This window comes from Pyrgilauda ruficollis, unplaced genomic scaffold, assembly GCF_017590135.1.
Source record: "Pyrgilauda ruficollis isolate IOZ18807 unplaced genomic scaffold, ASM1759013v1 scaffold113, whole genome shotgun sequence".
Taxonomy (NCBI): domain Eukaryota; kingdom Metazoa; phylum Chordata; class Aves; order Passeriformes; family Passeridae; genus Pyrgilauda; species Pyrgilauda ruficollis.
Window position 1 is genome coordinate 1,371,827 of NW_024509544.1, and position 27,365 is coordinate 1,399,191.

At 61.3% G+C, this 27,365-nt stretch overlaps 4 protein-coding genes across 7 annotated transcripts; all 4 read right to left on the bottom strand.

Moving 5' to 3' along the window:
* Positions 1–2,590: 2,590 nt before the first annotated feature.
* MXD1 (MAX dimerization protein 1) lies at positions 2,591–7,890 on the bottom strand. The gene is made up of 5 exons (XM_041479344.1): positions 7,322–7,890; positions 6,177–6,291; positions 5,277–5,436; positions 4,348–5,198; positions 2,591–2,869 (listed from the first exon to the last, which is right to left on the bottom strand). The coding sequence occupies exons 1-4, from the start codon at positions 7,333–7,335 to the stop codon at positions 5,011–5,013; spliced, it is 477 nt and encodes a 158-aa protein (XP_041335278.1). The 5' UTR covers positions 7,336–7,890; the 3' UTR covers positions 2,591–2,869; positions 4,348–5,010.
* On the bottom strand, positions 2,863–4,200 carry LOC121359609 (max dimerization protein 1-like). Its single transcript, XM_041478679.1, has 3 exons — positions 4,173–4,200; positions 3,799–3,993; positions 2,863–3,717 (listed from the first exon to the last, which is right to left on the bottom strand). Exons 1-3 carry the CDS (start codon positions 4,198–4,200, stop codon positions 3,533–3,535), a joined length of 408 nt encoding a protein of 135 aa, XP_041334613.1. The 3' UTR covers positions 2,863–3,532.
* A 3,120-nt stretch (positions 7,891–11,010) lies between the features above and the next one.
* On the bottom strand, positions 11,011–14,716 carry SNRNP27 (small nuclear ribonucleoprotein U4/U6.U5 subunit 27). Of its 4 annotated transcripts, none has more exons than XR_005956111.1 (7): positions 14,050–14,227; positions 13,278–13,398; positions 12,603–12,715; positions 12,408–12,487; positions 12,261–12,325; positions 11,722–11,830; positions 11,011–11,202 (listed from the first exon to the last, which is right to left on the bottom strand). XR_005956111.1 is itself a non-coding variant. In XM_041479368.1 (7 exons), exons 2-7 carry the CDS (start codon positions 14,084–14,086, stop codon positions 11,776–11,778), a joined length of 471 nt encoding a protein of 156 aa, XP_041335302.1. In that variant the 5' UTR covers positions 14,087–14,161; positions 14,252–14,716; the 3' UTR covers positions 11,529–11,775. The 4 variants fall into 4 exon arrangements, 3 of the variants coding, with proteins under 3 accessions (XP_041335302.1, XP_041335291.1, XP_041335316.1); XM_041479368.1 differs by lacking the exon at positions 11,011–11,202 and adding an exon at positions 14,252–14,716 and having other exon boundaries at positions 11,529–11,830; positions 14,050–14,161; XM_041479357.1 differs by lacking the exon at positions 11,011–11,202 and having other exon boundaries at positions 11,529–11,830; positions 14,050–14,226.
* A 317-nt stretch (positions 14,717–15,033) lies between these two features.
* On the bottom strand, positions 15,034–26,018 carry ADD2 (adducin 2). The gene is made up of 14 exons (XM_041478975.1): positions 25,815–26,018; positions 25,048–25,186; positions 24,005–24,156; positions 22,935–23,015; positions 22,713–22,862; positions 21,750–21,893; positions 21,577–21,675; positions 20,726–20,905; positions 19,708–19,965; positions 19,094–19,213; positions 18,916–19,005; positions 18,328–18,478; positions 18,159–18,248; positions 15,034–17,385 (listed from the first exon to the last, which is right to left on the bottom strand). Exons 1-14 carry the CDS (start codon positions 25,986–25,988, stop codon positions 17,087–17,089), a joined length of 2,127 nt encoding a protein of 708 aa, XP_041334909.1. The 5' UTR covers positions 25,989–26,018; the 3' UTR covers positions 15,034–17,086.
* Between the last annotated feature and the right edge of the window lie 1,347 nt (positions 26,019–27,365).

The window sequence follows — 27,365 nt, forward strand, 5'->3', positions numbered from 1 at the left end:
GTTAAATGAGATGCTGAGTTGTACCTCTTGCTATGGCCAATGCAGATTATTTCCACTGAGGAAACCACCTCCTTTCTTAATTGCAGGGAGGTGTTTCACTTGCTCATTTTACAGCCAGTGTTTGCATCGCACGCGGAGATAGCTGTGAACTTTGAAGTGTAAAGTGAGAATTAAAAAGTTTCCAAGACTGCAAAGAGCACAGTAACTTAATAAAAACTCATTAGGAAGCCAAGAATAATGTGTGTTATATTACACCAATCCTAGATCAAGAACTTAGGACTGAAAACACAGAGAGAATTTAAAGTCACAAAAAGCTTCTCAAGTTGAAAATCTTGCTGAAGCAATGATTATAGTTTTGTTTTTCCAAAGAAAAACTTTTATTTTGAAACTTTTATTTTGGAGAACTATTAATCCTTTAACCTCAAAATGCAAGCAACTTGGACACTAAAAGTCTTCAATTTAATCTTAAGGTGTACAATGGCTCTTCTGCTTGAAAAAAAAAAAAAAAAAAAAAAAAAAAAAAAAAAAAAAAAAAAAAAAAAAAAAAGAAAAAAAAAAAAGCACCATTCTATTGGCTTGACACGGGGTTCAGCTCTGCAGTGGGAAATTTGGATATTTACAGCTGTGCCCACTCCCAGCTGCCCAGGGGAGCCAGGCTGGGCTGGAGCCACCGCTTGGGAAGCAAAAAAGAACTGAAAAACAACAAAAAAAAGGACGGGAAAAGCACAAAAAAGAGGTGTCCCCAAGAACAACGAAGGAAAGCTTGAGTGGAGAACGGCTCCGCTGGAGAAATGAAGGATGAAAAGAACATTTTGGTGCTTCCTGGGAGCTGCTGCTTGGGGATCTGCCTTCCAAAAGGAAAAAGAAAGGAAAAACAGCCCCAAAATTGGGTGGGTTTTGTTGCCACCCATCCGTGCCCCCATCCCACTCCCCCCATCCCTGGGTTTTTTTGTGTTTTTTTTTTGTCACAACCTATAAAAAAGTCCTTCCTGCAGCTTATTTCATAGGAATGCTGGTGGATCAGTGAATTCCAGGAAAAGGCTGGCACCACCTCTGGGCAGCCGGGGGTTCCGGGTTAGTGCAGAGTTTTGGGGTTCCCGGAGCACAGCCCGACAGTGCAAAGGGCTGGGAAGGGGCAGGCTGGGCTGGGAGCGGGGAAAAAAGGGGGAAAAAAAAGGCATTGGAGACTCAGAAAGGCACAAACCTGCCAAAAGCCCTCGTTTGTGCTGAGGCCAAACCTTCAGAATGTCCAAAAGCAACCACAAATCAACGTTTTGTACCTCTGGAAGGGCCTGCCCAGGGCTGGGAATCCCCAGGTGAAGGCAAAAGCCACCTGAGCCTCAGCCCCCAGGGGTTGGTATTCCTCTTTTTCTCTGTGTTTTCCATCTTTTTGCCTTTTTTTCCCTCTTTTTGGCGGTGCAGGGGGTTGAGCTCAGGTGCCCAGGGTCTGTGACAATGCCAGAGGGTGGAAAATTCCAGCAGCTTTAAAGGAAAATTCCTTGTGGTTTGGGTTTGGTTTTTTTTTTTTTTTTTTTTTTCCTCTTATGAGCCAGCACATGGAAAAAAAGAGCCAAAACCTGGGGGATTTGGGCAATTTGTGGGGCCTGTGGGTGGATTCCCATGTCCCCATGTGAGCCAGGAATGGGACTGGGGTGGCAAAAAAGAAAGGGAAGGGGGGAAATGAGAAAGGGGGAAAGGGGAACAGAAAAGGAGAAAAGAAGGGAAGAAGGAGAAGGAAAAAAGGGAAAAAAGAAAAGAGGAAAGGGGTAAGGAGGAAAGGAAAAGGCAAAAAAAAAAAAAAAAAAAAAAAAAGGAGGGGAAAGAAAAAAGGAAGGGAAAGGACAAAGGAAAGGAAAAAGCACTGGAGTCTCCTGCTGCTCATCCATCCCCTTGCACTCCACGGAGCATCTGAAGCCTTTCAGCACCTGCATTTCCTGAGAGGCACCGGCAGAGGCTCGGGCTCCATCCCAGCCCCGGGACGGCTCCATCCCAACCCGGGAGGGATCCATCCCAGCCCGGGAGGGCTCCATCCCAGCCTGGGAGGGCTCCAGCCCCGGGAGGGCTCCATCCCAGCCCGGGAGGGCTCCAGCCCCGGGAGGGCTCCATCCCAGCCCGGGAGGGCTCCAGCCCCGGGAGGGCTCCATCCCAGCCCGGGAGGGCTCCAGCCCCGGGAGGGCTCCATCCCAGCCCGGGAGGGCTCCAGCCCCGGGAGGGCTCCATCCCAGCCCGGGAGGGCTCCAGCCCCGGGAGGGCTCCATCCCAGCCCGGGAGGGCTCCAGCCCCGGGAGGGCTCCATCCCAGCCCGGGAGGGCTCCAGCCCCGGGAGGGCTCCATCCCAGCCCGGGAGGGCTCCAGCCCCGGGAGGGCTCCATCCCAGCCCGGGAGGGCTCCAGCCCCGGGAGGGCTCCATCCCAGCCCGGGAGGGCTCCAGCCCCGGGAGGGCTCCATCCCAGCCCGGGAGGGCTCCAGCCCCGGGAGGGCTCCATCCCAGCCCGGGAGGGCTCCAGCCCCGGGAGGGCTCCATCCCAGCCCGGGAGGGCTCCAGCCCCGGGAGGGCTCCATCCCAGCCCGGGAGGGCTCCAGCCCCGGGAGGGCTCCATCCCAGCCCGGGAGGGCTCCATCCCAGCCCGGGAGGGATCCATCCCAGCCTGGGAGGGCTCCCCAGACTCCTCAGCAGGGCCTGGAAAAGCCCTGGACCAGCCTGAGGGGAAAAGGAAGGTGCTGGAAGCAGAGCTCTGCACACAGAGCCAACATTCCCAGAGCATCTCCAAGAGCAGGAAGGGGTGGGAATGATCCCTCCAGTGCACTGGGAAAGGAATCCACACCACGGCTGGGAACCCCCTGCCCTCCCTGCGGTGGCTTCTGGAACCTTCCACGAGCCTGGAGCAATCCCGGGCGGATGGAGCCGGGGAATCCCGCGGGGTTATTGCTGAGCAGAGGCATCACCTTTGTGCTGAAGGGGTGGAGAGAGGCCCTGGGCTCCCTCCGAGGTAGAAAAAAGTCCCCGAGAGTGCGGGAAGGGAACTGCAGGAGTCTGCAAGGCCGTGCCACATTCCAGGAGGGGCACCTCGACCCCAGGGGTGGGCACGGCCCCGAGCCTGCCCCCAGCCAGGAATGCTCCGGGACCGCGGCGGGGCTGGCACGGCGTCCCTGAAGATTTAGAGTCGGGGGAAGGAGCCCCGACTGAGGCCGATCCCTGCGCCCGAAAGGCTCCACGGATGGAAACCCCACAAAGCACCGGCTCCTCCTCGGGTCCGCTCCCAAAAAACCTCAGCTTTCCGGGTCCTGGGCGTCGGGAGCGTGCCGCGGCCACCCAGGCGTCGAGAGATGGGCAACACCGGGCAGCGACAGCCCGGGGAAGGCTCCTGAGGTCGCTGTTGTTGCCAGAACATTCCCGGGCGGAGCAGAGAGGCCGGAGGTGCCAACGGAGCCCCGGGAGCAGCCGGGCCGGGGGGGTTCCGTGCAGGGAATGCTGGCGGGGTCGCTGTGCTGGCTAACGGGATGCCGAGGGCACGGAGCTGGGAAGAGCTCCCTAAATCCCGGCGGGAAGCTTGCGGCTGCCGGGCAGCCTGGCCCTGGCGCCGCCGGAGCTGGAGTAGCCCTCGTCGCTGCCCAGGCTCTGCAGGCTGCCGCGCTCGTCCGAGTCGCTGGGGCTGCTGCTGCTCCAGTCCAGCTCGGCCGGGAGGTCGTCCGTGCTCTCCACGTCCACGTCCATCTCTTCTGCCGGGGGAACGGGAAGGGTTGGGGCTCCGGCAGGGCCAGGCCTCCCCGCGGCCGCGCCCCGGCGCCGGCTCTCACCTTGGTCCGAGTCGGAGCGCTCGGAGGAGAGGCTGGAGCCGATGCTGTCGATCCTGACCCGCTCCATGCCCAGCTTCTCCAGCTGCCGCTGCAGGTGCCGCTGCTCCCGCTGCAGCTGCTCGATCTGGTGCAGGGCCCGGCGCTCCTGGTCCTCCAGCTTCTGCGGGGAACACGGCGCCCTGAGCCCGGGGTTCCCTTGGAAGCACCTGGGATTCCCTTGGAGCCACCTGGGATTCCCTTGGGGCCACCCAGGATTCCCTTGGGGCCACCCGGGACAGGGCACCCTGAGCCTGGGATTCCCTTGGAACCACCTGGGATTCCCTTGGAGCCACCTGGGATTCCCTTGGAACCACCCGGGACAGGGCACCCTGAACCTGGGATTCCTTTGGAGCCACCTGACATTACCAGCAGCCTGAGCATGGGATTCCCTCAGAACCACCTGGGATTTGGGATTCCCTCAGAACTACCCAGGATTTCCTTGGGGCCACCCGGGACAGGGCACCCTGAGCCTGGGATTCCCTTGGAGCTCCCTGCGGTGGCTTCTGGAACCTTCCACGAGCCTGGAGCAATCCCGGGCGGATGGAGCCGGGGAATCCCGCGGGGTTATTGCTGAGCAGAGGCATCACCTTTGTGCTGAAGGGGTGGAGAGAGGCCCTGGGCTCCCTCCGAGGTAGAAAAAAGTCCCCGAGAGTGCGGGAAGGGAACTGCAGGAGTCTGCAAGGCCGTGCCACATTCCAGGAGGGGCACCTCGACCCCAGGGGTGGGCACAGCCCCGAGCCTGCCCCCAGCCAGGAATGCTCCGGGACCGCGGCGGGGCTGGCACGGCGTCCCTGAAGATTTAGAGTCGGGGGAAGGAGCCCCGACTGAGGCCGATCCCTGCGCCCGAAAGGCTCCGCGGATGGAAACCCCACAAAGCACCGGCTCCTCCTTGGGTCCGCTCCCAAAAAACCTCAGCTTTCCGGGTCCTGGGCGTCGGGAGCGTGCCGCGGCCACCCAGGCGTCGAGAGATGGGCAACACCGGGCAGCGACAGCCCGGGGAAGGCTCCTGAGGTCGCTGTTGTTGCCAGAACATTCCCGGGCGGAGCAGAGAGGCCGGAGGTGCCAACGGAGCCCCGGGAGCAGCCGGGCCGGGGGGGTTCCGTGCAGGGAATGCTGGCGGGGTCGCTGTGCTGGCTAACGGGATGCCGAGGGCACGGAGCTGGGAAGAGCTCCCTAAATCCCGGCGGGAAGCTTGCGGCTGCCGGGCAGCCTGGCCCTGGCGCCGCCGGAGCTGGAGTAGCCCTCGTCGCTGCCCAGGCTCTGCAGGCTGCCGCGCTCGTCCGAGTCGCTGGGGCTGCTGCTGCTCCAGTCCAGCTCGGCCGGGAGGTCGTCCGTGCTCTCCACGTCCACGTCCATCTCTTCTGCCGGGGGAACGGGAAGGGTTGGGGCTCCGGCAGGGCCAGGCCTCCCCGCGGCCGCGCCCCGGCGCCGGCTCTCACCTTGGTCCGAGTCGGAACGCTCGGAGGAGAGGCTGGAGCCGATGCTGTCGATCCTGACCCGCTCCATGCCCAGCTTCTCCAGCTGCCGCTGCAGGTGCCGCTGCTCCCGCTGCAGCTGCTCGATCTGGTGCAGGGCCCGGCGCTCCTGGTCCTCCAGCTTCTGCGGGGAACACAGCGCCCTGAGCCCGGGGTTCCCTTGGAAGCACCTGGGATTCCCTTGGAGCCACCTGGGATTCCCTTGGAGCCACCTGGGATTCCCTTGGGGCCACCCGGGACAGGGCACCCTGAGCCTGGGATTCCCTTGGGGCCACCTGGGATTCCCTTGGAGCCACCTGGGATTCCCTCAGAACTACCCAGGATTTCCTTGGGGCCACCCGGGACAGGGCACCCTGAGCCTGGGATTCCCTTGGAGCCACCTGGCATTACCAGCACCTTGAGCCTGGGATTCCCTCAGAACCACTCAGGATTCCCTCAGAACCACCTGGGATTTGGGATTCCCTCAGAACTACCCAGGATTTCCTTGGGGCCACCCGGGACAGGGCATCCTGAGCCCGGGATTCCCTCAGAACCACTCAGGATTCCCTCAGAACCACCTGGCATTCCCTGCCCAATCCACCCTGGCTCCCAAGGGGCTCCCACCTTCAGCACGTTCGGGATGTGGAGCCGTAGGGATTCCAACCCTCCCAGTCATTCCAGCCCGATGCTGGCTCTCTCCCAGTCATCCCAGCCCAATTCAGAACTCCCCCAGTCACCCCAGCCCCATCCCAGTGCTCCCCCCATCATCCCATCACCATCCCAGTGCCCTCCCAGTTACCCCAGCCCTCTCCCAGCCCACGGGGCCCGTCCAGGGACGCTGCTCCCAGCTCCCAGCCCGGTGCCCGGTGCCGGTTTTGGGCTCACCTGGATGTGGAGGCGGGCCCTGGTGAGGAGGCTGAGCGTGGTGTGCCGCCCGGCCGCCGCCCCCAGCGGCACCAGCCCCTTCAGCCTCTCCAGGCACAGCCGGAGCTGGGCACGCCTGCAACGGGAGCACACACAGCTGGGACGGCTTCCCCGGGGGCATTCCCAGCCCGCTGCTGGGGGAAAATGGGATCCCGGGAGCTAAACCCCACCAGGAACCTCCCCAGCCTCCAGGGGCTTCCAGAAACTGGGAGAGAACTGCAGCCAGGCCAGAGGATGCCTTGGGAAAAGCTGCTGGATGAACCCTGCTGGCAGCCCGGGCTGGTGGGGGGAGCCCAGGACACGAGATGCCAGTGAGCTCGTGATTCTGGGTGAGAATATCCACTTTTGGTCATTCTCTTCCATCTCAGGAGGGCTGCGTGGTTCCTGCTGAGAGCTGAAGCTGCCCAGGCTAACAACACCCAGCTGCAAACCCCTTGGGAGTGCTTCCTTTCCTTATTTTTAGTAGGAACAGGGTGGTTTTGGACACAAAACCCCCAGATGCCTGCAGGAGCACTGGCTGTTCTCCAGGAATCCTCCCTCTTCCTGTAACATCTGCGTTTTCTCTGCTTTAACAGGTTAATGCAGGAGGGGAACTCCAGCTCCTCGAGGAAATCCCTTTTCCTGCTGAAAAGAGCAGGGTGCTCCCAGCACATCCCAGTTTCCCTGTGTCCATTCCCAAGCCCAACACGTAGGTCAGGTCCTTGGGAAGGGGTTGTGACAGCCACCCCTGAACCACCTGATCCCGGGCAGCTCCAAAGGGATTTTGCAATGACCTGCTGGTCTTGTTTGGGATATGCTGGGAGGGAACAGGGATTTCCTCACCCAAAGGGCCTCGGGATGACACCACAGCCAAAAAAAGTGGGATTTACTCAGGGTAAATCCCAAACTCTAGCTGGCTCAAAGATGAGCCTGTGAAAGATAATTTACCTGAATAAGCAGGGCTGTGGAGGTGGATGCCATTCCCAACAAGCAAGGACAGGGAATGCTTTAATTCCTGGTGTCCTTTATCCCCTTCCTTCCCTCCCAAGCCATCTCAGGATGGTGGAACACCCCTGGAAAAGCAATAATTCCCCCTAGCCCAGCTCCTGACAACCCCTGGCACTCACCTGTTCTTTTCCATCTCATTGTGTGTCGACCTGGAAAAGAAGGAAGAAGTTATTAATTCCTCTGGCTGGTGAGGGATTAGCAGTTGGGATTAACACGTGGGAATTAGCAAAGGCTCCCTGGAAAAGCTGCAGACCCGAGGGGCTTCCAGAGCTCCCCACCCAGGGATGGTGAGTGGCAATAAAAGGGTCAGAAAAACCATGAAATGGGATTTAAACCCGACTTTTGGAGCTGGGGTTGGGATCAACAGCTCATCCCTGTCCCTCAATCCAGGAACATAAATTGGAAAAAGCCTTCCCTGTGTCCAACAGCACAGAGCAGCTCTGGAGGAGACCCCAAACACATGAAACCCACAAGAAATCCCCCTGAAGCTCCCAACTTCCACAGAGCTGGGAAAAGGTGGAAAACACAAGCTAGGACTGGCTTTCCCTCCACTGACATCCAGGAGGAAGCCACGGGAGGCCACAATCCCAGGAATGAGCTGCTTCCCTGCCCACTGCCTTCCCAGCACCTCCAGAGGCCTCGAGAAGCTCCCCCAGTTTGGGGAAAAACGAAAACATAAACTGGGAATAACCCAGAGGCTGGGAAATGAAAAAACATAAAGATGAAAACATAAACTGGGAATAACCCAGAGGTGAGGATGTCTGCTGGGATGGCCCCATGGGACCTGGGAGTGCTGGAAAAACAAGGGATGTCACCAAGGGGACAGCCAGGGATGTCACCAAAGGGAAAATGAGGGATGTCACCAAAGGGAAAATGAGGGATGTCACCAAAGGGAAAATGAGGGATGTCACTGAAGGGAAACCAAGGGATGTCACCAAAGGGAAAATGAGGGATGTCACCAAAGGGAAAGCCAGGGATGTCACCAAAGGGAAAGCCAGGGATGTCACCACCACAGCAATGGCAGATTCTCTCCAAGGTCTCCTTCCCTTTCCAGCCTTTCCTGATGGATCACCCTGCTCCAGTGGCTTTTGGGCCACATCTCCCAGGTCCCCAGAAATGTCCCATCCCAGCAGAGACCCTCCCACTCCAGGAGGACCATCCTGGCACACTGCAAGGGCTCAGCTCCTGGGCAGTGTCTCCTTTCTCCCTGGATGAATCTGCACGTTTCCCACCCAGCCCTTTACCAAGGGGCTGCAGCTTTGTGAGTTTTTTTCCTTAATTCTAAATTATCCAAACACTTCCTGAGCACTGGTACAGACAGGGGTGAAGCTCCCATCACCTCCACAGCCCTTAATTACAAATCCATCTTCTTTTCTGCCTGGATCCTTCCTGGAATGGCTGTTTTCTCTTCTGCACTTGCATTCACCATCACCAACATTTAGAGGGGAAAAGATTGGATTTGAATTTTGGACAAAACAAACAGGGACAGAGGGGATGGCAGCTTCCCCCCGGGGCAGGTGGAGCTCCCACATCTGAGGCTCCCACATCCTCTCCATGCCCACAGAGCTGCTGATCTGGATTCCCAGCACCCTGAACCTCAGCTGATCACCAGCTCTCCCTTTGGAATCTGCTTTTTTATTCCTGAAAACCCCAAAAGATTGCGCCCGAAGCAAACCAAACACTCCCAGGAAAGGAAACCCAGAGCGTGTCCGGGCAGGACAAACCCCTGGAGCCCGTGGGATTCTGCTCCCCGAGGGGCTCCCGACCCCGAAAGGGCCCGGGGGGATCACAAACCCGGCCCCGGGGCACCGGGGAATCACAAACCCAGCCCCGGGGCACCGGGGAATGACGAACCCAGCCCCGGGGCACCGGGGAATCACAAACCCGGCCCCGGGGCACCGGGGAATCACGAACCCGGCCCCGGCAGCTGCCAAAGGTCGGGGCGGTGGCGTCGCGCAGACGGGAGCGCTCCCGAGCAGGAAAAGGGTGACAGATGTGCTGCCACCAGCACCCGGCTCCTCCCTGGCACCTGGGGACGGGTGGGGATGGAGCTGCTGCCCCTCACAGCGCCCCGGAGGTGGCCCTTGCTGAAAGAGCTGAGGATCCCGGCGGGGTGAGGGGGTTCAGGGTGGAATGGAGGCTCCAGGTGGGGTTTGGTGCTGGGATTCAGCGTGGAGAAAAACTGGTTCAGGATTTAAAAGAGTCAGGAGCAAGGGGGGGAAGGAGCACGGAGGGATAGGGGAGGCTCTGGGTGGGTTTGGGGTGATTCAGGTGACAGGAGGGTCCCCTGGCAGGGCTGGGACAGCAGGACCTCTCCGGGCCGGTCACCCAGGGACAGAAAGGTGCCACCCACGGTGTCACACCTGCTGACAGGTGGACTTTGGTGACAGCAGAGCCCCACCCAGTGCTGTCACACACCCAGTGACAACAGCAGCTCCCTGAGCCGGGTCACCGGGTGGCAGCAGGGTCCCCAGTGCTGTCACACACCCAGTGACAACAGCAGCTCCCTGAGCCGGGTCACCGGGTGGCAGCAGGGTCCCCAGTGCTGTCACACACCCAGTGACAACAGCAGCTCCCTGAGCCGGGTCACCGGGTGGCAGCAGGGTCCCCAGTGCTGTCACACACCCAGTGACAACAGCAGCTCCCTGAGCCGGGTCACCGGGTGGCAGCAGGGTCCCCAGTGCTGTCACACACCCAGGGACAGCAGGAGCACCCCGTCCCCCAAACACCTGGGGACAGGAGGGTGTCCCGGCCTTGGTGCACCCCCGGGAAGGCCCCAGCAGAGCCCGGGCACCCGGAGCCGGCCCGGCCCGACCCCAGGCCCGGGGACAGCTGGGGACAGAGGGACGTGGGCAGAGAGCCAGGCAGGAGGGTCCCCCGGCCCTGTCGCACAGCCGGTGACAGCGGGGCCCCGTCAGCGCCCGGGGAGCGGGGCGGTGACCCCGGCCCCGCCGGAGGCCCGGGAACAGCGGCCTCAGGGGACACACGGGACGCCCCGGGGCTGTCAGCCCGGCCGGTGGCAGCGGCGGCTCCCGGGCCGGGCCGCGGTGCCGGAGCTGCCCCGGGGGGGGAGCGGCGGCCTCTGCCCGCCCCGAGCGCCGCTCCGCCAGACCCCGCGCGCGCCACGCCCCCGCCGCCGCTCATTGGCCGAGGCTGAGACAGGCCCCGCCTAGCCCCGCCGATGATTGGAGGATAAAGGGGAGACCCCGCCCAGCGCCTCCACGAGCGGCGGAGAGGGAGCGTGTCCGCGCCTGAGGACACGCCCCCTACTCGCTGCTATTGGATGAGAGCGCCACGCCCTCCTGCTATTGGCCCGACCCTCCCGGTGGCGTCCCGCCCACACAGCCGGCCCCGCCCCGCTGGCCGCACGCTCTGCCCTGACTCACTTCCTGCCGCTCAGCCAATGGCGAGGCCGGACGGGGGAGGGGGCGGGGCCTTGGCTACGTCGGGCAACGTAAGCACGGAGAGGGACAGGGACAGAGACCCCCGGGATAGGGACAGGGACAGAGACCCCCGGGATAGGGACAGGGACAGAGACCCCGGGATGGGGACAGAGCCCCGGGATGGGGACAGGGACCCCCGGGATGGTTACAGGGACAGAGACCCCGGGATGGGGACAGAGCCCCGGGATGGGGACAGGGAAAGGGATAGAGACCCCCGGGATGGGGACACAGCCCCGGGATGGGGACAGGAACCCCCAGACAGGGACCCCTGGGCCAGGGACAGACCCTGTGTCACCCCAAGGGTTTGTGGGAGGGGGAATGGAGGCCCTGCTTTATCTGTGAATGATAAAAATTAAAGGAAAAAATACATCCGGGGTTTTATTAACAGGGAAACAAACCAAAACCAGGGAGAACACGGCAAAATCCCAGCCAGAAACTGACCTTTGTTGTAAAAAAAAAAAACAAACCAAACAAATATCTGGGAACTGGTGGCGGCTCTGGCTGTGGGATTTGTTGGGAATAACCCAAATTCCACTGGAATCCAGCACTGGAGCCACCCAGGAGAGTGCAGGGAAGTGAAATCCCCGGGATGGGGACAGGGAAAGGGATAGAGACCCCCGGGATGGGGACACAGCCCCGGGATGGGGACAGAGCCCCCCAGACAGGGACAGGGACAGAGACCCCCGGACAGGGACCCCGGGGATGGGGACAGGGAAAGGGACAGAGACACTCGGGATGGAGACAGGGACCCCCGGGATGGGGACAGGAACCCCCAGACAGGGACCCCTGGGCCAGGGACAGACCCTGTGTCACCCCAAGGGTTTGTGGGAGGGGGAATGGAGGCCCTGCTTTATCTGTGAATGATAAAAATTAAAGGAAAAAATACATCCGGGGTTTTATTAACAGGGAAACAAACCAAAACCAGGGAGAACACGGCAAAATCCCAGCCAGAAACTGACCTTTGTTGTAAAAAAAAAACAACAAACCAAACAAATATCTGAGAACTGGTGGCGGCTCTGGCTGTGGGATTTGTTGGGAATAACCCAAATTCCACTGGAATCCAGCACTGGAGCCACCCAGGAGAGTGCAGGGAAGCAAAATCCTTCCATGGAGGGAGCCGTGAGCCAGCGTCAGGCGATGAAATCCAGGGGCCTGTTGAATCCTCCTTTTCTGTTCATGTATTGCCTGGGTGAGGACGGAGCCAGGGTCAGCCCCAGGGAACCCAATTCCCCAGGGATTTGAGCAAAAGGAGGGCAGGAAGGCTCCCAGCGAGGAGCTGCTCCAGAGGAGCCCAGGCTGCCATCAGAAGGGAGCAGGATTGACAGTCTGGGTGGTTTTTTGGGATAAAGCAGGTGAGCAGTGTGGCTCCCTGCTGCTCTGATCCTGTCCAGGCCTCACTGGGCACACCCCACCCGTTCCCAAGGTGCTCCTCACTCCTCATCCTCCTGGTTTCCCCATTCCCACGGGCGTCTGGAGAACTCTCACCTCTGCTTTTGAGTCTAAACCTCACCAAATTTCCATTTCCCCAGCCTGGAAGCTGGATCACGGTGAGACAGTGGCCACAGCCACCTCACAAAACAAGCTCCTCATTCCATCCCAAAGCAGGGGGACACACCTGTACTTCCTCTTCTGGGACACGTTGATGGCGTAGGCATTGGCAGCACCGTCCACCTTCTTCCCCTGAGGAGAAACGTCCCAAAATCCCATGGATTATCCCCAAACAGGGCAGCTGACACCGCAGAGCCCCCGGCGTGCTGCTCACCTTGGTGGTATCAAAGGAGGCAAAACCCATCATCTTCATCATCTCGATCTCCTCCTCTGTCTTGCCCTGCAAATCCTCTTCTGAGGGGAAAAAAAATCAGGGACTGAGCAATGGGGTGTTTGGATTCCCAAAAATCCATGTGTCCTGGCCCCAGGGGGCACCTGGGGGTGCTCCAGGAGGGAAAGCCCCCCTCACCTGTGATCTGCCGCTCCTTCTTGGGGTCCTTGAGCTCCTTCTTCTCCTCATCCCGGCGCTCCTTGGGCCGTGCTGGTGACGAGGAGCTGGAGCGGTGCCGCCGCGGGGACCTGCTGGGGCACGCGAGCTGGGGCTGCAATTCCCACCTGGAATCCCCACCTGCAGCTCCTGCTGTCCCTGGGCCACCCAGGGTGCCCTCACCTAGCTGTGCCCACCCCTCGATGGTGCCCCTGCCCTCACCTGGATCACCCCTGCCATCACCTGGATCATCCCTGCCATCACCTGGATCACCCCTGCCATCACCTGGATCATTCCTAACATCAGCTGGATGTCCCTGCCCTCACCTGGATCATCCCTGCCATCACCTGGATCATCCCTGCCTTCACCTGGATGTCCCTGCCCTCACCTGGATCATCCCTGCCATCACCTGAATCTTTCCTAACATCACCTGGATGTCCCTGCCTTCACCTGGATCATCCCTGCCATCATCTGGATCATTCCTAATATCACCTGGACAGTTCCCACCATCACCTGGATCATCCCTGCCATCACCTGGATGTCCCTGCCCTCAGCTGGATCATTCCTATGATCACCTGGATGTCCCTGTCATCACCTGGATCATTCCTGCCATCACCTGGACAGTGCCCACCCTCACCTGGATGTCTGTGCCCTCACCTGGATCGTCTCCGGTGCGGGGAGCGGGAGCGGCTCCTCCTCCTGTCCCTGTCCCGGGACCGCGATCGCTCCCGCCGCCGCCTGTCCCTGTCCCGGGACGTGGAACGCGAGCGCCGGCGCTCTGCCCGGGGAAGGGTCAGCTGCTGCTCCCTGCCCGCTTCCCAAAGGAAATCCCACAGAAAATCCCAGCGCAGACCCCGGGACTGCCCTTCCCAGCCCTCAGGACAGTTCTGGGCTCACGGACCCCTCTGGGCACCCCCAGGAGGGAAGGAGCAGCAGGAAAAGTCTCCAGCTGGAGCGGGGGAAATCACCCGGGGGGATCAGCCAGGAGGGGGTGATGGTCCCCAAAAACCTGAGCAAGGTGGAGAAGGGTGGCAGGAAAGGAAGAGAAGGAGAGGAGGAGGAGATAAGCATGGAGAGAAGAAGACAAAGGAGAGGAGGAAGAGGAGAAGAGGAGGAGGAGAAGAAAGCGGAGAAGAGAAGGAATAGAGAAGGATGGGAAAGATGAGAAGGAGGAAAAGGAGAGGAGGAGGAAGAGGAGAAGAGGAGGAGGAGAAGAAGAAAAGGAAAAGAGAAGGATGAGGAGGAAGAAGAGGAGGATGAGGGAGCAGTCTCTGCTGTCCTCCAGAGCGAGGAACCAGGGCCTCCCCGCCCTGCAGGGTCTCAGTCCCCCCAAGCCCGGCCCTTCCATCCCGATCTCCCGGGTTCCCCCTGACCTCCCCGCCGTTCCCGTCCCTCCCTGGGTCCTCCCGGTGCCCCGGTGCCTCCTCACCCCGCCGCGGCGGTGACCGGGAGCGGCTGCGGCCCATGGCCGCCCCTCAGCCCCGCGCTGCTGCTCCCACGGCGGCGCCGGCCCGAGGGGACCCGGCCTGAGGGGACCGGCCCTGAGGGGACCCGGCCTGAGGGGACCGGCCCTGAGGGGACCGGCCCTGAGGGGACCGGGCCCGAGGGGACCGAGCCTGAGGGGGCCGAACCTGAGGGGACCCGGCCGGAGGGGCCGCTCAGGTCAGCACCGCATCGGGACGCACCGGCCCGGTCCCGCCGCTCGCCCCGAGAGCCCGCCCAGGCCGGAGTGCGAGGGGAGGGCCGGGAGGAAGAGGAGGGCTGGAAAGAGGAGAGAGCAGGAAGAGGAGGGCAGGAAGGCGGGGCCGCCACCGTCACCCTCCGCGGGCCGGTGCTGGCTCTGCCTGCCCGGCCTGGCCCCGGCCCGGCCCCGGCTCTTTCCCGGCCCGCTCCCGGCCCTCTCCCGGTTCTGTCCCTGTCCGGCCCAGCCCAGAGTCCGAACGTGCTGCGGCTGTGCCGGCTTCGCTAGTGGGGGGTTCAGGAGAGGCTTCTCTGAGAAGCTGCTGGAACCTTCCCTGTGTCCGCCACACCCCGTGCCAGCAGCTCCGCGGGAGCCCCATTCCTGAGCCCATGGATGGCACCATCCCTGCTCCATCCCTGTCCCATTCCCACCTCCGCCCCATCCCATCCCCATCATCCCCTTCCCATTCCCACCTCCACCTCCATTCTCATCCCATCCCCATATCCATCTCATTCCCATCCCCATTCCCACCTCCACCCCTGTCCCATCACCATCCCCATCATCCCCTTCCCATCACCATCCCCATCTTCACCCTCATCCCATTCCCATCACCATCCCCATCCCGTCCCCACCTCCACTTCCATCCCCATCCCCATTCCCACCTTCACACCTATCCCATTCATATTGCAATCCCCATCCCCATCCCCATCCCTCAGGCTCCGAGCTGCCGGGTGCCAAACACGGGGTTTATTTACACCGGCGTTCCACGCGCTCCCGGCCGCGATTGTCACACGCGGGGACATGCCACACCCCGGCTCCTCCCGGTGCCATTCCGGGGGTCCAACGCCCACCCTGCCACCCGGACCTTTCCCGGTGGGCAGCCCCGGGTGGGAGGAGAGGTGCTGAGCCCAGCTGGACTCGCCCTTCCCCGCTGCCAAGGTGGCATCAGCCTCTGTTTTCCAGCGGAGTTGCGGATGTGGAGGTCCTGGATCAGGGATTTGCCTTACCCTGAGCCTTGCTGGAGCGAGGGGAGGGGGAGGCAGGGTGGTGGGCTGGGGGAATTTCCCGAGGGGTGGTCCCGGGATGTGATCATGGCTCTGTTGCTCTCCATCATGGTGATGATGGTGGCACTGGAGCCTTCATCACTTTCTACCTGGAGCTCCCTAGAATTTCATGGAGACGGAAGTCAATCCCTGCAAAGCCAGTGGCCCTTGGGAAAAGGGTCGACAAAGGCCCCAGGGACAGAACCTTGGGGAGAAAAGGGGTGACAAAGGCCCTGGGGACACACTTTCAATGACAAAGTGGGGACAAAACCCCTGGGGGAGCCCCCGGGTTGGGCTGGGGGTGTGGCAGTGCTGTCATTCAGGAATTGCCCCCAGGTGTGACAGTGCTACCCCAGGGAGGTGACACGGCTGTCTCTGCAGGCTCTGCTGCCCTGGGTCACCCGGGTGGGACAGGCCCAGGGGCAAAAATGGCCTCAAAGAGCCTTAAAATCAGTGGCAGTGAGGAACAGCCCCCCCAGTGACAGGGTTTAGGGGCTCAGAGTGTCCCCTCGGTGCCCCCCATCCTGCAGGAGTGGGATGGGGACCTCTGAGGGGACACTGGGCAGGGCAAAGGCTCTTCCCAAAATCCAGGCTCAGGTTGGGGCTCTGTCAAAATCCCTGCCTGGGCTCTCCCTGCTGTTTCCTGCACCCCCTGTTCCATGGGCTTCCTGCTCTTCCAGAGGGGATCCAACCCCCACGAGCTGTCTCACAGCAGTGAAAGGGTTTGGCACGTGGGAAAACCCTGCTGGGGTGGGGGAGCCCCAAACAGGGGTTCTGGGGCATTCCAGACCACCTGGGCAGGGCTCCATGGACGCAGCAAGGCTCAGGGCGAGCCCCCCAGGAAAGGGGGAGGATGTGGGGCTGATCCTGGTGATTTATCCCCAAATCCCAGCGCTGGAAGGGCTGTGGGGGACACCGGCACGGCTGGGGCTCTCCCAGGCAGGGGGTGGCCAGGAGGTTGTAACGCTGGGAGGGAAGGGAACGCTAGGAAGGATGGAACTTGTGCTGGGAATTCCAGAGCTGGGAAAAGCAGGGGGCCAGCAGGAACTGGCAGCGTGTGTTCATCCCGAAGTAGCACTTAGTGAGTGAGTTTTGCTCAGTTTTAAACAACACAGACAATTCCCGGAGGGTGTTTTTTTTTTCCCTATTTTCCCAGGTGCGGGTCGTGCAGTGAGGTGGGGGCTTTTCCAGCGGTGGGAAATCCTGCTGCTCTTCCTTGGGTGGGGGAAAACACAGGCTGGGAATACCAGGAGAAGGGGATGAAGTGGTTCTTGAGCCCACGGAGAGGAAGATTACAATCCAGGGAGGAAAAACCTCAGCTCCTCCTTGAGGAAAAGCAATCCCCCGCCTTCAGCTCGATCCCGTTCTCCTGGCAAAGCGATGGACAGTTTTCCCTGGGGATGAAGCCAGCGCCATTCCAGCAGAGCTTGAAACAGAAGGTGAAGAAAATAACCACAAAACACCCTTTTCTTCCTCAAATCAAGCAGATCTGGGCTCTGGTGGAGAAAACCCAACTCTCGGCCCACGGTGGGAAGGGGCCGGAGCCCAGGAGGGAGAGGGGGGAGGGAGGTGCAGCGGGAGTTTCCCCAAACGGGGACCACAGTCTCTCTAAGCTCGGTGACCGCCCCCAGAGGCGGGTGACAAGGGGGACGAGGTGCCTTGTGCCAGGAGGGCCCGGAAAACAGCCGGGTTCCGGGGGTCTCAGAGATCCCGGGGATCCCACGCGCGAGGCCTCGGGAGACTCAGGATTCGATCTTTTCCTTCTTTTTGCCTTTTTTCAGGAAGGACGGGGTCCGGAATTTCTTCTTCTTTTTGGAGGGTGATTTGGAGGGTGAACCGTCGGGGGACACGGGGTTGCTGGTCACTGTCTCCTTCTCCTTGGGGGTGTCCTGGTCAGCGTTGGTGGTTGTCCGGTCTGTCCCCCCTTTTCCAAGGTTTTCCTCAGTGCTTTGCTCTTCATCCTTCCCGTTCACCACGGCTGGTGGCTCCTTCTTGGCAGTGGAATCAGGGGGGGCTTGGCCACCATCGGCCTTCTTATCACCTTGGGAAGGGGAGAGGGAACAGGGAATTGGGGCAGCAGCACCAGTGCTGTAGGGGGGTTTATCCCCCAAAAGTCCAGTGGGGCCTGGGCAGGAGCAGGATTTGGCCTCCACGAGTGGAGAACGTTGGGATTTGATCCTGTCCTGCCTCAGGCACCGCTCCCCTGAGCCCCCTGAGCCGCCCCCTCCCTGCGGGACAAGCGATGTGGGATGGAGAGCCGGGAAGAGGCAGCGGGAGAAGCAGGAAGCAACAACAAGGAGGGATTCCCCAGGGGATTTCCTAAGGGATTTCCATGGAGACCGAAGATCCCCCCGAGCCCCTGTCCCTCGTCCGGGGTGGCCTCTCCGTACTTACTACGGCGCCAGGGATTCAGGGATAACTCCTTGGGTGACAGGCACACGGGGAGGAAAGAGAAAGGAGACGTTGTGGAGACAGACAGACAGACAGACGGACACCACGAGACACCATGGCAGAGCCAGCAGCCCCGAGCCGCGCCCCGGCACCCGCTGTGGGTCGGAACAATGGGAACGGAGCGTGGGGACTGGGCTGGGGGACAGGGCTGTCCCCTGCACCCCACAAAGCCACCGACAGAGCTCACGTCCTCCTGCCACGATCGCCATCGGCCCCTCTGGAGCGGGGTGACAGCTCGAGGTGACGCGAGGTGACAGCGAGCTGCGTCTCAGCGCCGTTTGGCCACAGCCGCCCTTGTCCCCCCACTCCTGCTGCTCACTGGGACCCCAGCCCTCGTGTTGGGGTGCTCGTCACCCCACTCACCCTCCGTGGGCTCCGCAGGCGCCGGGGGCTCCGGAGGGGGTGGCTCTGGAGGGGGAGCCCCGCTGTCCTCTGCTGCCGCGTCCTTCTCGCCTGCCACAGAGAGACACGCTGGCCCCGGGTCCCCTCAGTGCCACCCGGGGCTCTGTGGGGCTTTGGGGGTCTCTCCTACCCTGCAGGCGCTTCTTCCTCTCCACCTCCTGCTTGTACTCCTCCAGCTCCTGGTCCGTGAGCTGGCTGAAGGGGTTGGGGGGCTCTGGCTCGGGGGGAGTCTCTTCCCTGCCCTCCTTGGCCTCTGCGTCCCCCAGGTGGCTCTCAGTGGACTGAAACAGACCCCCAGAGTGGTGTCACACCCCTGGGGCAGTGTCAACCCCCCCTGGAGAGATGTCACCCCTCCTGAGGGGTGTCACACCCTCTGGAACTGTGTCAACAGCCCCACCCCTCACCCCAAGCAGTGTGTCCCCCACCCCCGAGCAGTGTCCCCTCTGCCCTCGGAGTGGTGTCACTGCCCCAGACCTGTGGAACCAGGGAAGGGCTGGGTACTCTGGAAGGGGCACTTGGGGCAAGAGGTGACACGGGGTGATATTGGCTAGGAGATATAGCGGGGACAGGGGGTGACACGGGGGGACAGGACTGTGTCTGGTCCCAGCAATGACACTGGCCAGCAGCTGTGACTGGAGACACGGAGTGTCATGGGGCTGGGGACATGGGGTGACACAGGGCTGGGGACACGGGGTGACACAGGTGACAGGTGCCATACGGGGCTGCGGCTGGTCTCGGCGATGACGCTGGCCAGCAGCTGCGACTGGGGCCCGGCTGATTTCACATCCTGGCGGTTCTGCTCGCGGATCTGTGGGGGAGGACAGGGCTCAATCCCCCTCCAAGGACAGGGCTGAGCCCCCCCAGGCCCCGCTGTCCCCCAGCCCAGCCCAGCCCACCTTGTTGCGCATCTCCAGCACCTCCTGCGGGTCCGTGTAGAGCGGCACGAACTGGTTGGGGTTCTCAATGCGGATGGGGGTCCCACTGCTGCCCTTCTCCACCTCGTCTGCCCGCAGCCACTGCAAACCCAGGAACGGTGTTTGGGGAAGGGGAGACCCCCAGGATGGAAGGGGGACCCCAACAAATGCAACTTGTATAGAGGGAAGACCCCAGTATAGAGGGGAAGCACCATAAATGCAGGGAGACCCCAATAAACACTCCTTGTATAGAAGGAAGGCCTGACTAAATGCATCATACACAGCAGGTGGACCCCAATAATACAGGAAGACCCAAAAAAAACATCTTGTGTAGAGTGGAGATCTTAATAACAGGTGTTACATGGAGGAGAGACCCCAATAAATGCATCTTGCACAGAGGGAAGACCCCGATAAAGCCAATAGCACTCGGCCCCACTAGAATGGGGTGGTGGCATTTCAAAATAATCATTATTGCAGGATGCAGGTGGTGCCCAGGCCTCCCTACACCCCAGATTTTCACGGGGTCCATAACCAGGACACCCTCCACCTCCCTGGCCACCCATCCCCAAGCCCCTGCTGCCCCCTGTGCCCCTCACCGTGGTCTTTGTCCTCTGGCCGCCGGCGCTGCCCTGCGGCTCCTCGGCCAGGTTGACCCTGGTGTAGGTGTTGGGGGTGTTGAGCCACCTGGTCTTCTCCTTCTGCTGCTTCTGGGCGTGCTGGCGCAGGGCAGGGGTCCCGGCGGGCTCCTCCTCGAAGACAAAGGCCGTGACGGTGGCGGGGATCAGCACATCACTCTTGGGTTTGCTCTTCTCCTGCACGAAGGGGTAGCGGTACGTGTAGCCCGTGCGGTAGCCCTGGGGAAGCACCGAGAGGAGAGTGAGGCACAGGGGGTAAACTGAGGGCTTGGAGCATGCTTTTGTCACAGGTAGAGATAAAGAAAAGGATATATAAGATTATTTATTATAAAGAAAAGGATTTATAAGAGTCCATAAAGAATTATTAGAGGAATGAGGAAACAGCTAGCACAATAACCTATTTTAGTGGAAGCACCTTTTGCACCTGCATAAACTATAGGTCTGTGTGGATGCCATGGGACGAGAGAAACAGCAAGTGTTTCTCACAGCGGCTTCTGAGAATTTTTAGGGAGTTGTAAGGATGTGATAACTTGTTAAGTATAAACAATCTGCAGGTGGTGTTTTTCTACTCCATCTTTCTGTTCTTCTCAAGGACGGTGTGTGAGAAAGGTGTTTTTGTTGGTTAGCCAATCAAATAGAACCTATCTTATCACTCTATAAAAACCTCGCAGATCTCTTGAATAAAGCTTCTTTGCTCTTTCTACAATACTGCCTCCTGCCTCTTCCTGTGTTATTCTCAGCACAAGAGTGACAGGTCTGACCCATGAAAATCAGTGAACAAGATGCGTGAATATATCTAGAAAGAGAAAATTTGGTTATATTCCACAGCCCTCACCAAGCACTGAACTGGGTTTCACTGCGCTGCTGTGCAGTTAGGTTTAACCCAGTGCATTCTGATATTTCTATCTGAACAGAGCAGGGGCCTTTCCTGCATGAAGAGACTGAGTCCTATCTGTTTTATCACAGTTTTGGCGCTCACCAGGTTGTCCAGCATCCTCATGAGGGCCTCGAACTCGTGCTCGCCCAGGCGGCTCTTGTGCAGGGGCCCGAAGGTGGCCCCGGCGCGGCGCACGGCCCCCGGCCCGTGGGGCCCCCGCTGCGCCGCCCGCTCCAGCACGATCAGATTCTCCGCGCCGCCCGCGCTCGCCAGCGCCGACACCTGCGGGGCACCGGGCACCGCTGGGCTGGGGACAGCGGGGGACAGCCCCCCGGCCACCCCCGAGCTGGCACAAGGGGGGGAAAGGGGCTGAGAGCTGGCACGGGGGGGAAGGGGCTGAGAGCTGGCACAGCTCAGGGTATGGGGATGGAAATGGGGGGCTGAGAGCTGGCACAGCTCAGGGTACAGGGATGGAAATGGGGGGCTGAGAGCTGGCACAGCTCAGGGTACAGGGATGGAAATGAGGGGCTGAGAGCTGGCACAGCTCATGGCACATGGGGGGAACAGGGCTGAGAGCTGGCACAGCTCATGGCACATGGGGGGAACAGGGCTGAGAGCTGGCACAGCTCATGGCACAGGGAGGAGATGAGGGGCAGAGAGCTGGCTCAGCTCAGGGCATGAAGATGGAAATGAGGGGGCTGAGAGCTGGTACAGCTTAGGGCATGGGAATGGAAATGGGGGACAGACACCTGGCACAGCTCATGCCATGCTCCCGGGGCACTCTGGCTGAGCTGACACTGGCACAGCTCAGTGCATGGGGATGGAAATGAGGGGCTGAGACTGGCACAGCTCATGCCATGCTCCCGGGGCACTCTGGCTGAGCTGACACTGGCACAGTGCATGCTCCCGCAATTCCGGCCCCACCCGCAGCCCGGCGCTCGCCCCGCACTCACCTGCACCTCGCAGGCCGCCTGCAGGTGGAAGGTGCTGTAAAAAGCCTCCTCGGCCGTGTCCCCCAGCGCCAGCACGCCGTGGTTCCGCAGCACCAGGATCTGCCGCGGGATGTCAGCGGGGCGGGCGGGGCACGGCGGGGCGACCCCCGCGTGCCCCCCAGGTGTGCCCTCACCTTGCAGGTGGGCCCGAGGCACTTCTGGAGCTCCACGCGGTCGGCCTCGTCCTCCACCTCCCCGCGGAAGTCGAAGTAGGCGACGTCCCCCAGGAGAAGAGCGGCGCGGGAGATGGGCAGGAGCCCGCAGCGCATGGCCGACACCTGGGCACGGGGGGGGACAGGGCAGGGGGCCGAGGAACCCCAAACACCCCCCAAAACAACAACAGCCCAAAAAAACCCCACCGACAGCCCCCAAAAAACCCCACCATCAGCCCAAAAAACCACCACCAACAGTCCCTAAAAAGCTCCACCGACAGCCCCCAAAAAAACCCACCAACAGTCCAAAAAAACCTCCAACCCTTCCAAAACACCCCTCCACCCTCCAAATCCCCCCCGAACCCAACATCCCCCAAAGACGCCCAAGTTCCCCTAACCCCTAAGCCCTCCAAATCCCCCCTGAACCCAACCTCCCCATAAAAACCCCCATGTTCTCCTAACTCTGAGCCCCCAAATCCATCCAAATCCCATCTCCCTGATCTCCCCCGGTCCCCCAGACCCCAAATCCCCCCAACCCTTCCAGCTTCCCAAATCCCCCTTAACCCAACCTCCCCCAAAGCCCCCCACATTCCCCTAACTCCTATGTCCCCAAATACCTCCAAACCAACCTCCCCCAAAACCCCCCACATTCCCCTGACTCCCGAGCCCCCGAATACCCCCAAACCCAACCTTCCTTAAAAACCCCCGTGTTCCCCTAACTCCCGCGCCCCCCAAATCCCCCCTAAGCTCCCCCATGTTCCCCTAATACCCAACCATCCCCAAATCCCCCCCAAACCCAACCTCCCCCAAAAGCCCCCACATTCCCCTGACTCCCAAGCCCTCAAATCCCCCCAAACCCGACCTCCCCCAAAAGCCCCCACATTCCCCTGACTCCCGAGCCCCCAGACCCGCTCTCCCCGACCCCCCAGCCCGTTCCCCGCGTACGGCGGCCGCGGCGGGGGTGTGCAGCCGCACGATGCAGCGGATGTCGGGGCGCGCCGCGTAGATCGCGGCGTGCAGGCTGAAACTGCGAGCGTCGGGAGCGAAGCCGGTGCTGCCCTGCTCCACCACGGCCCCCAGCACGTTCACCTTCACCTGGGGGGCACGGGGGGCTCAGGGGGCTGCTCCCACCCGAGGAGGGAGGAGGGAGGGAGGTGGGGGGCTCACCAGGCTGGCCGCTGTCACCTCGCTGCACGCCAGCCCCTGCGGGGCCACCAAGAAGTGCTCCTGCTCCTTGCTGACCCGCAGCTGCCGAGGGGGATAGGGTGAGGTGAGAAACGGCCCGAAAAAATCCCAAAATGGACATCCCTCGAAAGCCCCACACCTCTCTGATTGCCCCTAAACCATTAAAAAGCCTCCGAAACTTCCCCCCAAGCCAACACCTCGAAAAGAACCCCAAAACCTCACAAACTGCCCCCCAAAACAACAACCCACAAACCCTCAAAATCCCAACCCACCTCAAATGTCCAGAACCCTTTAGAACCCCCCCAAAATCACCAACATCCCTCTAAGAACCCAACAGCTCCCAACCTTCCAAAATCCACCAAACCCCCCAAAATCCTATCAAAGAACCCCAATTTCTAAAATTCCCCAAATCTCAACTACCCAAAACCCCCACTCCCCCCAAGAGAACCCCAAAATGGCCACTCCCAATCCAAAATCCACCCAAAACCCCACATCTCAAACCTCAACACAATCTCCTCAACAAACTCCCTCAACTCCTCCTCAAACCCAAAGCACCCCCAACCCTCCTGTCCCCCCGTACAGGTTTTGGGGTGCTGGTGGTGTGCCCTAGCTGTGCCCAGTTGAACAGATCCAGCAGGTCCCAAACAACACCAAATCCCCCCAAAAATAACTGAAATTCCCCCAACATCCCCCACAAACAACCTCAAATCTCCTCCAAACCTCCCTGGGGTTTTGGGGTGCTCACAGTGACGTGATGTGCCCCAGCTGTGTCTGTCTGTACAGGCCCAGCAGGTCCCACCCCCCAAAAAAACCCCTTTAAATCCCCCTCAAACAGCCCTGAACACCCTCAAAATCCTTTCCAGGACCCGCCCCCCCCCCATTCCCTCTGAGCTGGTTTTGGGGTGCTCACGGTGACAACAGCATTTTCCAGTTGTGCCAAGCCTGTACCAGTCCAGGAGGTATTGAAATCCCCCTGAACCCCCAAATCCCCCCAAAACAATCCCAAATCCCCCCAGGGCCCCTATTTTTTGGGTTTTTTTTGGGGTGCTCACGGTGACAGCGGCGTGTCCCAGCTGTGCCCAGCCGTACAGGTCCAGCAGGCGGTGGATGCTGCCCACCTTGCAGCGCATCAGCCGCTCGCCCTTGGCCAGTGCTGGCCCCTCTGTCCCGTGCAGGTCATTGATGGGGGTGACCGACGCCAGCCCTGGGGATTGGGGACCCCCTGTCAGCCGTGGGACCCCCCAAACCATGGGGGGCTCACCAGGAACAGAGGGTTGTGGGGAGGGGTTTGGTGGCTGGCAAGGTTTGGTGGATACAAAGGTTTGCTGGACATCAAGGTTTGGTGGCCACAAAAGATTTGGGGGTTCCTGAGGCATTAAAGGTTTGGTGGTCCCCCAGGTTTGATGGCCCCAAAGATTTGGTGGGTCTCAAAAAGTTTGGGGCATGCCAGGGGTTTGGTGGCACCCCAAGATCCCAAAGAGTTGATGATTCCAAAGGTTTGGGAGTCCCCAAGATCCCAAAAGTTTAGGACCACAAAGCGCTCACCAGGAACAGAGGGTTGTGGGGAGGGGTTTGGTGGCTGGCAAGGTTTGGTGGATACAAAGGTTTGCTGGACATCAAGGTTTGGTGGCCACAAAAGATTTGGGGGTTCCTGAGGCATTAAAGGTTTGGTGGTCCCCCAGGTTTGATGGCCCCAAAGATTTGGTGGGTCTCAAAAAGTTTGGGGCATGCCAGGGGTTTGGTGGCACCCCAAGATCCCAAAGAGTTGATGATTCCAAAGGTTTGGGAGTCCCCAAGATCCCAAAAGTTTAGGGGCCCACAAAGTTTGGTGGTCTCAAAGGCTTGATGATTCTAAAGGTTTTTGTGGTCCTCAAGGTCCCAAAGGGTCGGTGGTCTCAAAGGTTTGATGACACCAAAGGTTTTTGGGGTCCTCAAGGTCCCAAAGGTTTGGTGGTCCCAAAGCATTTGAGGCCCCTGAAGGTCCCAAAGGTTTTTGTGAGATTTGGAGGTTCCAAGGTTGCCAAGATTTTGTGCCCCCCAAAAGGTTTTGGGGTTTTTCCTACCCCATCCCTCGTCCCCAAGGAGCCCCACGTACCCATGGGGGAGGTGGGCAGGGCGGCAGGGGACGTGGTGGCCATGAAGTCGGCGATCTGCCGCAGCGCCCACACGTGTGACGAGTTGTTCCCCTTCTTCATCTGCTCCTGGATGAGGCTCTCCAGCTCCTCCCGGAAGGACTGCGGCACGGGGACAGGGTGACAACGGGCTGGGTGGCACCGCTGGGGACATCGGGGTGGGAGCAGCACCGCTGGCTCGGTGGCACGGTGATGGCAGTGGGGACAGCATTGCCATCTTGGTGGCAGTAGCACTGCCAGCTTGGTGCCACAGTGGTGATGGTGGCACCACCAGATTGGTGGCATGGTGCAGGTGACACTGGCAGTTTGGTGTCAGGGACAGGGCTGGCTTGCTGGCACAGTGGCACTGGCAGCTCAGTGACAGCAGCACCACGGTGGCAGTGGCATTGCCAGGTGGGGACACGCACCACCGTGTGGTGACATCTGTTAGCTTGGGGACAGGAGGGATGGGGCGGGGACAACAAAAGATGGGGCCAGCGACAAAAAGGGGTTGGCGACAGGAGGGACGGGATTTGGGCCAGGAGGGGTGGGGGACAGAAGAGAAGAGGTTGGGGACACGAAGGACAGGGCTTGGGGACAGGAGGTATGGGTTGGGGTACGTAAGGGAAGAGGTCGGGGATAGCAGGGACAGAGTTTGGGGACAGGTGGGACTGGGTGGGGACAGGTAGATGGGGCTGGGGACAGGCGGGGCGGAGGTGGGGACAGGGCCAGCGCGGGCCCGGGGGCTCACCGGGCTCTGCAGGATCATTGTCACCCGCTTCTTCTGCTCCATCAGGTTGAAGTCCTGGCGCAGGTCCCCGGCCCCGCTCCGCGCCCGCAGGAACTCGGGGTCCTCCTGGGGGGGACAGCGCGGCCCGGGGGCGGGGGGCTCGGGCAGGGGCTCGGGGCTGGCGGCCGTGCTCATCCTGGGGACACGGGGGACACGCGGCGTCAGCACCCCCGGGGTACAGATTGGGGAGAAAGCACCGAAAACACGGAGCAGCTGCGGCCCGCTGATAAGGGCAGAGGGGAGCCGCCCTGCCCGGGACGAGGGGACAGCTTGGGGACACCGGGGAGGGGACACTGCCCAGGCTGGGTGACAGCCCTGAGGGCAGCGCAGCTGAGAACGGGCACAGCTCAGAGCAGGGATGGGGCTGAGAACGGGCACAGCTCAGTGCACTGATGGCACTGAGAACGGGCACGGCTCAGGGCAGGGATGGCACTGAGGACGGGCACGGCTCAGGGCACCCGTGGGGCTGAGAGCGGGCACGGCTCAGGGCAGGGACGGGGCTGAGAGCGGGCACGGCTCAGGGCAGGGACGGGGCTGAGAGCGGGCACGGCTCAGGGCAGGGATGGGGCTGAGAACGGGAACAGCTCAGAGCAGGGATGGCACTGAGAACGGGCACAGCTCAGGGCACCCGTGGGGCTGAGGACGGGCACAGCTCAGCGCACTGATGGGCGCTCCCCCACGACCCCAGTCCCAAATTGGGGTCACCCATTATGGGGGGCTCGGCGCCACACTGCCGCCACAGGGGGGGATGTTCCCGGCCCAGCGACCCCAAAACGGCCCCGATAAGACCCCCAAAGGACCCTCCCCTCTCCTCCAGGTCACCGTCTCCGAGCACTCTGGGGATGCTACTGCCAAGGGCCCCCCCAAAACACAGGGCGGGGCCGCTCCCCCAGACCCGGGGGTGACCCCCAGTCCCCCCCCCCCGCTCGGGGAAGAAGGGGACCCCCAGATTTCGCAGCTCGGAGCGCACCTGTCTCACCAGGCGGGGGGGCCGCGGCCGGGATAAATCCGGGGGGGCCGCGGTGACCCCCGGCCGCAGGGCCCGGACAGCCCCCGGAGAAGGCGGGGGGTGCTATGGGGGGCTGGGCCTGGACCCCCCCCCCCCGGTTCCCCATCCCAGCATCCCCCTCCCCTCCCCGCCTCCGCCCGCGCCGCGCCCAGCGCCGCTGCGGCAGCCGCAGGGCGGGGGGGGAGCGAGAACCGGGCTGGAAACCGGGATGGAAACCGGGCTGGATCGGGGGGGCCGCAGCATCGTTCCCCCCCTCAAGGGATGATGGGGAAGGGATGGGCTCGGGTACCAGCCGGGGATGAAGGCCCCGGCACGGGGGGAGGGGTGGGATGCAGCCCCCCCACACCTGCATGCGGCCAGCTGGGGGTGGGATGGGGAAAAGGCGGGGGGGCCACCCAGCATCCCCCCCATCCCCAAAATCCCCCCTCCCGCGAGGGATGCTGCGGCCGGAGGCTGCTGCCATCACCCACCTTCCTCCTCCTCCTCCTCCTCAGAGCATCCTG